This window comes from Tasmannia lanceolata, unplaced genomic scaffold (genome assembly GCF_043159265.1).
Source record: "Tasmannia lanceolata isolate RefF3 unplaced genomic scaffold, GAP_Taslan_0.1 ptg000005l, whole genome shotgun sequence".
NCBI classification, from domain to species: Eukaryota; Viridiplantae; Streptophyta; class Magnoliopsida; order Canellales; family Winteraceae; genus Tasmannia; species Tasmannia lanceolata.
In genome coordinates this window covers 10,521,672-10,532,283 of record NW_027518682.1, presented here as the reverse complement: position 1 = coordinate 10,532,283, position 10,612 = coordinate 10,521,672, and the positions used below count along the sequence as shown (strand labels likewise).

Genomic DNA, 10,612 nt, shown 5'->3' with positions numbered 1-10,612 from the left:
GTCGGCAGTTAAAGAAACCCGATGACATACACCAATCAATCTTTTCAGTTTAAGTTTCTCCTCTACATATATATTCAACAACTCTTTCCTTATAGTTGTGTGTGATATAACTTTGAGTCGAGGTTGGATAACCATCATAAAATCTCTAAAGGCATCCTTGTCAACTAGACCTGGCAAACGGGTGGGTCGGGCCGGGTCAACCCGCGGGTGATGCGGGTGCGGGTCCACGGGTCGGGTGAGAAAATGACCCGCATTTTGGCGGGTCAAAATTTACGTGACCCGCGCGGCCCGCGGGTGGGCCGGGTCAACCTGCGGGTCACCCGCAAATATGCCGCAAAGGGATTGTAATAATTATTTTGATTTGACAGCCTCTATTTTTCCCGTAATTGTCATAACCTACGATATGTGATTTGGTATTTTTTTCGTAATTTTAAAATTTTATAACCCTTTCTAGGTAATTTTTCATTCAAAACTTTATAATTTAGTTAATTTACTTTTTGTGGTGTAATGATTACTTTTTTACATTTTCTAGGAACATTTTAGCAACATTTGGATGCGCGCATCTTTGCATACACAAAGGCCACTTGCCGAGAAATTGCCAAAGGAGAAGCTTGATAGCAAATTCTAATAAAATAAAAACCACATTTAAATGTTATCAACACTACTGGGCACTCTCACTTTATGGCCCACACCATAGGATGATCCAAACCGTCCATTAGTTGGGCCATAGCCTAAATAGGTTATGCTCCAAAAATCATTTCCATAGGATGATCCTATCCCTCCAATCTGAATGTTAGAGGGTTGATCCTAACCCTCTATAGATCGGAGGGTTAGAATCAACCGATGGAAATAATTTTGGGGCATAACCTATTTATGGTATGGCCCATCTAATGGACGGTTTGGAACTTTGGGTAATCCTACGGTGCAGGACATACCGTACTTTTTATAAAGTGAGGAGTTACTCATAAAAAAACAAACAGCAGTGATGATAACATTCTCAAAAAGATTAAAAAATACTGTAAAAATGCGGGTGCCCGCGGGTTGACCCGACCCGACCCGTGTTTTTGCGGGTTGGGTCACCCGCGGGTTGGTTTTTGACGGGTCACGGAAACTTAGACCCGTGCCTGCAAATTTGCGGGTGGGCACGGGTCACTTTTGCCAGGTCTATTGTCAACTATGTTAAATGGAAGTTCGAGCTTAATTATAAAAATAGCCAACTCTCTCCGAGCTCGATCTTGGTCAAACATCCAAGGCATAACACCCGCCCCTTCCTCCACATCATCGCCATCTCTAACGGATTTAAAAGACAATAACTTCTGGCTCTTATCTCGTGAGGTATAAGGGATGCATGTCTTATCCAAATGTCGTTTAAGACTACTAGTGCCACTACTACTTGGGCATGCAAATAATTTCTTGCAATAATTACACTTAGCCCTCTCATCTATTCCATCAGGTCATTTCTCTTTGGTAAAATGATTCCATACAACAGATTTAGTTGGATATGCTCTTTTTTTAGATGTTTGTGTCGAGGAGTCCCAGGAGTGCTAACAGTATTAGTAGCATTTTCAGAAGAATCCAAGACCTAAACAAATATCCACAAATTACCATTTCTTAAGTTTGGTGGAAATAAAATACAAAGTAAATCTTACAAGAATGAAATGAAAGCATCGTTATAATAAACAAATAAGAAGCAATTCTCACCGGAATATCATAGTTCTCGTCAATATCATCTTCCATCATCATTTAATAAGGGGACTCACTTCAAAAGAGGTGTAGTGTAATCACTAATCAGACGGGATCTTTTGAGACTTTCGAACAAACCTGCAAGGAAATTGAAAAAAAAGAAAGAAAAGGTAATGAATCTAAAGGCCTAGCTTACATACATTTTCAATCTTCAAATTACATACCAGACCTATGTCTTTTCCCTTTTTTTTTAATGAAAACAGTTCACACATGTAAATTTAGTCATGGCTTTTATGAAATCAAGGATCCAAACAGATTTTAAATGAAAACCGTGGATATAAAAAACAAAGAAGAGTGGAAATGGTGGAAAAGAGGGCAATGCACATAGAAAGATGTTGCAAAAGTTGGAGCAGCACTCCCAGATTTCATCGACATCTCTACTTCAACCGGCGTCTCACCACAAAAAATCAAATATGACTGGAAGCCAACGTCATGTAGCATCTACAAAGTCTTCACCCACTCGACTGATAGGTGCTGTAATGACCCCAACCTCAAAGAAAAGGAGGAAAAATCTAAGCAGGAGTGGAGGCAGTAAAACACTCAACTCTAACACTACAAGAAAAGGAACCAATTGCAACAATGAAGACAGAAAGATGGATAGCAAAATTGACCACCTGCTGTGAAATAACCAAGGTGAACCCCTTTCTGCAAAATCGTGTAGGACCTTTTCTCAAACCTTGAAACCCTAACTCTTCTCTCCTCAAACCCTAGAAAGAGAAGTTTTCTTGTTTTCTCTTTTTCCAAACCCTTTTCAAAAGAGCTCTTCTTCTCTCTCAGCCCAAATCAAGTGAGAAAGTAGAGATCCAGAGAAGGAGAGATGGATAATAGATCAAAGATAGAAATGAAATCAAAGACAGTAGATCAATGGTGGAGAAAACAAAATCATTGAGAGAAAAGAGATCAGAAACAAGGTGAAAGAAGAGTAGCATAGCAGATTTGAGATCTCGTGTGAGGCTCGATCGTGTGAGGCTCAGTTTTGTAGCAGAGTAGCATAGCAGATCTGGGATCTCCTTGGTTCTCTACTTCTCTTGAAACAATGAAACCCTAGTACCAAAGGGGGAAAAGAGAAAACGAAGATGGAAAGAGTCCCTGTTTGCGTGCGTGGGTTTTTTGCTTTTACGTTTTTTGTATTACAATTTTAGTCTTTTAGATATTATAAAACTTAAGTATCTCGGGTCGGGTCGGGTCGGGCCCCTTCAAACCCGGCTCGACCCGAGATTCATGCGGGCTTTTTTATTCTAAACCCGGCTCGACCCAAGACCCAAGAAACGTCAACCCGACCCAGGCTATTTTCGGGTCGGGTCGATGCGGGTCGGGTAAAACCCGGCTCAAGTTGCAGCCCTACATAAAATCCTGTACCGTAAAGTAGATCATAAAAATCAGTACTTTAGTATCAAAGTGTGTGTTGGGAACTTGGGCTCATATATGTGGTAGCAAATGGGCCATCATGGGTGTGTTAGGCAAGGCTTCCCATTCTTGACGGAATAAACGGGCGGAAACCGATTGATGAGAATCTGGAGAGCGACTCTCAAGTGGCTCTGCATAATCCTATTTTTCGGTCGTTTAAAAAAGATAAAGTCTGGAAGTAGGCTTTGTAGGTCGGGTGAGCCGAACGAGATTTTAGGCACTCTTGGCCCCTCTTTGGATTGGATGAAAAACATTTATGATAGAAAAAAATTTCTTGAAATTCATTCCACAATTTAGAGTGAAATAATATTATTATGATCGATCTATTTAGAGCAATATTATCATAAATCGAATGTCCCCCTAAGTAAAAATTTGAATAGGGCTGGTTCAAGTTATTTTTTTATGTGTAAAAAAAACTCTAAGAAAATTTAGAAATATTCATCCTTTCCAAACTTTTCTGAAAAATTCCCACAATCCAAGCAGGCCCTAAGTATTTTTCATTATCCATACTTAAAACGGGGCAGAAGTTATTATTCGAATGGTTGCAGATCGAACACACCCTATATTCCAAGCAAATGGATTCCATCGCGGTTGTAGTGTGCTAGAGAACCTCATGGTTGCAATCAGGTTGCCTATACAAAAGGGTTTCTGCGCAACACCAGAATATCCACTTTTCAAATACTAAAACCAATGTTTACACTAGCCCAAGATCCAACCAGAGTAGAAGAAGAACAAACACCCACAAAGTGTACTCCAATATATGATAGAAGAACAACACTCCAAGATAAGAACCATAGAAAAAAAACCTTCAAAACATAGAGAAAATAGGACAAGTTGGCACTTTGCTTCAAATCACAAGCTGTTGACACTTGAGGAATGTCTTTTTGAAAGAGTTTAGGTGTGTTATAGGATAATGCTAAATAGTTGCGTAAGTAAATAATTCGAGAGAGAGTTAAGGCTACCTGAGTGTAGAGAGTAAATAATTTGAGAGAGGGTTTAAGGCTAATTGGGTGTGGGAAATATACGGTTAATTCTAATCACATTCTAAAACTTTTTGAATATTTTCTAGGGTTTTATTTGAGGGTTTGTATTTTGGTAGACTATTCATATGCAAGAAGATTTTTCCTCTCCAAGATGGCCAAAGGTTTTTAGTGTTTACAATATGTCACCCAATTGAAAAAAAATTTCAGACCAAAACCCTAAAAACTATTGCAACTCTGGCGCAGGCCTCCTAAACTTGAAGGAAGAGATGTTAATTTATTGATGGAAATTTCGGGGGATGATATTTTCAAACCGCCCCCCACCCCCGCCCCTATAACGTGATTTGACATGAACAGTGGGCAACTTTAATGCTTTTTGACGTCACAATCACGTTAAAAGGGGGGCGAATGCGTACTGCAGTGGGGGTGAAAATATTAAATATCATAGTCCGAAATTTCGCTATTTCTTAGATTGATGACATTTACTAAAAGGGAACTGATATCTGCACGTCAATCTTTTAGTATGGGACGAACTCAATTTATTTTACATTGCTCGACCAACTGTCAAAGGCTATTACAAGTTGACCCAAATACCCTTTATTTTGGGGCTTCAAAGTACAGAACCTAGCGATCTCCAACAGATCTAAAACCGACTTTTCCCTGATGCCGTAATGGCCAGGAGGACACATTCGGCCACTGGTATTAGGGTTAGTGAGGAGTGAGGACAGCATTTATATGAAAATTTAGCGCTGATTGAAGGAGGGCCTTTTAGTCCATTGTGTAGCATTGTATTTATTTCGAAAACGGAGTCCAGTTTTGAAAGTATATTTTTCTTACAACTTCCAAAAGATAAGTGATATATTTGCCCCCTTTCTTCCCCGGGCCACACCATTACAGTGTAAAAGGAATAGTCATAAATACCCTAGAGGGGTGGGCCAAGGAAGAAAATTAAAGGGAAATATATCTGTTGCGGCCCAAATCCGGCTGAGTGAACGACTGGGTTCTCCTTCGGTTTAGATCCGGCAGAGCGATGGCTGGCTGAGTGATCTGGATGATAGCTTGCACTCACAAACAGTACGGTCATGCAGGAATGCCTAGAGTTGAAATTCTAGGGAAACCCTTCAACACTCGAGTTAGTTTGAAGGAACAGATGGAGCTAAGCACAATGAAAGTGAATGCTCTCAATGATTGTTTAACTTGCGTACCTTAGTAGCGGTCTCTCTTTGTTTGGAGTGTAAGTTTCCCTTTTATAGAAGGAGGTTTCATGACTTGAGAAGGGGGCGTGTGTCATCGTGGTGATTGTTGGCATTGGTGAATTTATCAGTACCGCCGTTTTCTCTGGTTGTTACCGTGAAGGGCGTTATCGACGGAGTGTAAAACATTATAGATCACTTCCCTTTTCAAAAAACTCTTAGTAGCCAATCAGAGTGTAAAACAAAGTGAGTTGCCATTATCAAAACATGGTCATGCTAGGCTTACTAAAATTAAGAATGCTTTAGAATTAGATAATCCTTTCTTATATTCTCATAGGGGTGTCACCAACCTGAACGTGGTTGGCACGTCGGCTACCGTCGTGGGTTTTCTCCCCGAAGACGTGAGTTCGAGTCCCCACGCAATTACCCAATGCATGTGGTTTACGAGTGATTGCGTGCATCCATAGGGATTAGTCCCGCCCTAAAATGGGGGGCGGGGGGGGGGGGGGGGGGGGGGATAACCTATGTCATTTAAAAAAAAAAAAAAAGGCCAAACCGACAAACTAACGAAAACCAATATTTGCCTTAGATGTAGCTTGTGGCTGCATTTATTATTTAAGCAAAGCAATGATTGGGTCGGCCCATTAACAACCATGTATTCCGAATTCTTGACCAAGGAAAATGATATTTCCAACCCCTTTCCCAGGATTTCCACCTCCTTTTTTGTCCGGCTTTCTTGAAACTGATATTTAAGAAAAAGACAAACAAAAGGCGGTGGAAATGCTGCCAATTTTAGGAAAAGACAAACAAAAGGGTCCAAATCCAGCAAAGGAGTTGGAAATATTTATCATGGAAAAAAAATCCATGAAAAGTAAGTTAGAACCAAACGGCAGGCCACTGTTTTTGGTACGAAGAATAAGCTCTACGTATGGTTGTTATTTGATTGAACTGTGTAAGAAAGAAGAAGAAGAAAATAAAAGGGCGAGAAAGAGATAGTAGAAGACCCTTTCGATATACACGTTTATATCCTGTACAAGATAAACTATTGGGAGAAAGTACTTACCTCCTTCATATCGGAAATTTCCATGAAAGAAAGAAAAGTAAGGTTCAAAGAAATTGAAAAGAAGCATAGGACATCAACTGATTATATTATATAATATTAAAATGGGATTTGCTAAGGACCATCGGCTGTTGCATGGGAGGGCATTCACCTCAAATGAATTAAATAATAAGACAAAATCTGTTGAAAAGTGAGCCTATGTGCCTCCTCTCACATGCAACAGGCTGCCCGAGAAATGCCTTCTGCCATTGTCCTTAGCAAAACCCTCTTAAAATAACTAATAAATAAACAAATGAAAGGAAGTTGATTGCTCAACTTCTTCAAAGATGGGGGCTCCTTTCTCTTCCCATACATATAAGATATCAACGTCTTTGAATAATTGAACTCTCTCTCTCTCTCTCTTTGAATAATTGAACTCTCTCTCTCTCTCTCCCCACTATTAAATAAAAAGGATTTTTGCTTATTATTCCTTCATTTGAATACTACATCCAAATTAGTCATCGAAAATCACGAGATAATGAAAAAAGTTTTAGCTTTTTCAAAGACACCTGAGTTTATTAGAATCTTTGACAAAATTAACCACCTTTTTAATTACATTTTTTTTCCAAAAATATTTTTTTTTAGTGTTACTCATTAAAGAGAAATTAATGAAGATGGGTTTACGTAAGAAGCGATCGAGGAAGTGTAAGCCCAAAATTTAGAATTTTCTAAAGAGACTTTTTGCAATTCTAAAAAATATTAACTTAAATTTTATATAATTTAATAAGATAGGCAGTGATATCTTACTATTCAAAAAAAGATAGGCAGTGATATGCTGATATCAGCTGCTTTATTGCCTAATATTATGTCGTGGAAAGTAGTATTCAAGGATTTTTGTTATGTAACCAAATAGAGTAAAAATCATGATTTCCAATGACTAATTTTGATATATTTACAAATGAGGAATACAAAACGAGAGAGAGAGAGAGATAGAGAGGGAGGGGGGAGGGAATTCAAAATGAGTCTCAGCTTCTAGAGTCAAGCATGACCTAGTTGAGTTGACTTAGTTTTGGCGTTCCCAATTCAATCAAGGACTCCAAAACTTGGATCTAGTTAACGAAAGGCATGCCTTGGTCAATGAAAAACTGATTCGACTCAGTAGAGTCAGCCGTCTGGGTCCAAATCCGAGTTCCCAAGAATGGCTCTATATTGGGGTGCAAGTTTGGCCCTGTCAGCCCTGACCCGCCCTGAGCCTGAACAGGATCAGGTCTGGATTTTCTAACCCTGAGGGCGGGTCAGGGTTCATTTTTTCAGACCCTGATTCAGGTCGGGTCGGGTTCTGGGTTAATGCCTCGGGTACCATGACCCGGCCCGACCCTAAACCATCTGTGCATGTTTCTTTTGCTAATGTTTTCTATTATCTTGGATTGAAGTTTCTTTATATTATTATTATTAATTGTCTCTGTTGCCCGTCATGTTGTTGAATTCATTTTGTCTTATTTTGTTTCACTTTCTGTGTTTATTGATCATTTTGTTATATATGATAAGTGGTTGCTTTATTTTTGGCACTCTTAACAGGTATTTGCACTAGGGTCAATTAGGGCTGGCCCGGCCCGGCCTTGCCCAATTAGGGCGGGCCAGGGCCAGCACTGAGCCATGTAGGGCGGGCAATGGGTTGAGGTTTTTTGGCCCTGACTCAGGATCAGGGCAGGTCATGGCCGAGATAATGGGTTCCAGGGTTGGGCTAGGGTTTTGAAAAACCCGACCCTGTTGCAGCCCTACTCTATAATCATTAAAAGATGACCTTTTTAATTAACCTCGTTTATTTAAGTCCTATTTGTTTTTTGGATTTTAAGATCCGATTGTGAGTCCAAAAACTTTATTGCCTGATATAATGTGGATGAAAGTAGCATTCAAGGATTTTTAATGTAACCAAATAGGGTAAAAATCATGAATTTCAATAACTAATTGTGATATGAGGAATAAGATTGTGCGGTCGACCGCACCTAAGCTTAGGTGCGGTCGAGGGCTCAAACACATGGGTCCTACATTTTTCGTGCTGATCAAAACCATTTATTTGCAAGGCCCCATCATAGATAGGGTGTGTACAAAAAACCAGGTCCATTGGATCATCCTAACCCCTCCAATGAGGAATAGATTTTTAATGAGAGAGAGAGAGAGAAGAAGAAGAAGAAGAAGAAGAAAATTCAAAATGAGTATCAAAATTTCTAGAGAGTCAAGCATGACTTAAATGAGTTGACCTGGTTTTGGCCTTACCTAGTCAATCGAGGACTCAAAAGTTATACCCAGTTAATGAAACCTTGCCTTGGTCAGTGAAAAACTGATTCGACTCAGTAGAGTCAATAAATTGCCCATAGGGTTGAGTCAGCTCACTTAATGTACAAGGCGAGCCCATGTCTAAGTTCAAATCCGAGCTGTCAAATACTCTATAATCATTAAAAGATGACCTTTTTAACCTCGTTTTATTTAGGCCCTTGTTTTTTGGAATTTGATAACCAATTGTAAGTCCAAAATTGACCCTGTTCGTTTGAGAATATCACAACCGATTGTGAGCCCCAAACTTATTATCGGACTCACACTGAGTCCGATACGTTCTCAAACGAACAGGGCCATGCCTTGTTGGTCAATGAAAAACTGATTTGACTCAATAGAGTCAATCAATCGCCCATATGGTTGAGTCAGCTCATTTAATGTACAAGGCGAGCCCATGTCTGAGCACAAATCCCAGTTCTTAAACACTCATCATTAAACGATGACCTTTTAACCTCATTTTATTTGGGCCCTGTTTATTTTTTGAATTTTGATAAGCGATTGTAAGTCCAACATTGACCCTGTTTGTTTGAGAATCGTTTAATTTTGAGTCCAATAATAGGTTTGGGACTCACAATCGGTTGTGAAAAGTCTCAAACGAACAGAGCCATGCCTTGGTCAATGAAAAACTGATTCGACTCAGTAGAGTCAATCAATCGTCCATATGGGACTTTTCACAATCGATTATCAAAAATCAAAACAAATAGTGCATTATCCAAAGGAACTTGTCCTGTCAAGGCCTGGGCGTCTTCAACTGAATTTTGGCAGACGAAGAAAAAATTGACAAGGGTAAATAAAAAGGGTGGTTTGGTCATTTCATTGTTCTATTAAAAAAAAAAAGTCAAGCCAATTAATATGAGAGATAAACCCAGTTGGAAAATTTACATCACCACCAACGAGTCTGACGTTGCACGCGTTCTTCACCTCTTCTCTAGGGACCAGGTTCGAAGACCCCTTAAAAACACACATGACCTTCTCTAAAACTAAATATTATATACCTGTTCAATCTCCTATTTCCCGCTTGACTTTTGGGGGTTTTAAATATACGTACAGGTTGTATCATTTATATTTCATATATTGGTCTGGAAAGAAATGCCTTGTTCATCTCTAAAACCCCTCTCTCCCTCATAATAGTCTATATCCCAATCATGGACCCATCAGAATTTCCCACCGGAAAGCCCCCAAGAAGAGAACTCCAAGGACCCCGTCCGGCCCCTCTTAGAGTTAGAAAAGACTCCTACAAGATAAAGAAGCCCCCGGTCGTGCCCGGACAACCTTCGCAGCCGCCCTCTCAACCGCCTTTTCCGCCTCCTCAACACCGGCCTCCGGTCATAATCTACACCGTCTCTCCTAAGGTAATTCACACCGACGTTAGCGAGTTTATGACATTAGTGCAACGTTTAACAGGTTCTACATCCTCATCCTCATCCTCATCATATGTTGGTTCTAGTACGGGTTCACTTTCTCCTGCAGCCCAATTCGCCACAATTGAGAAGGCTAAAGCTTCGGAGAGCGAAAGGGTGAGTATAGACAACATGGATATTATGGATCAACTAGATATCCATATGAACTTGGATCGACCCATTGGATCTTTCCCCGGAATCCTCTCTCCGGTCCCGTCTTCTCTACCGCCGATATCGCCGAATTTCTTTTCGCCATCTGTGGATCCGAATTCTTTCAGCTTTTTACATGATTTGAGCCCAATTTTCCAGGGAAACAAGAGTTACATAGATAATAACTTCATGTCTAGTCCAACTGCTTTATTTTCATCAACTCCCATACCTTCTCCTTCTACCTTTGAATTCTTCAATCAATTTTTTGATCTGTAATCATGAAAGGGGAAAAGAAAGAGGTGTTGTAACTCAAACTCAAAAATTATTACTGATTTTTTCAATGGAAATACTGAATTTTTTCTTCTT

At 39.8% G+C, this 10,612-nt stretch overlaps 1 protein-coding gene across 1 annotated transcript; it reads left to right on the top strand.

Annotated features, from left to right (window-relative positions):
- The first annotated feature begins 9,677 nt into the window (after window positions 1-9,677).
- Window positions 9,678-10,612, top strand: LOC143876606 (protein MKS1-like). The gene has a single exon (XM_077378307.1). The coding sequence runs from the start codon at window positions 9,842-9,844 to the stop codon at window positions 10,520-10,522; it is 681 nt and encodes a 226-aa protein (XP_077234422.1). The 5' UTR covers window positions 9,678-9,841; the 3' UTR covers window positions 10,523-10,612.

Excerpts from the sequence above, each read along its gene's own strand:
- LOC143876606 (XM_077378307.1), top strand. The coding sequence starts at position 9,842 with ATGGACCCATCAGAATTTCCCACCGGAAAGCCCCCAAGAAGAGAACTC.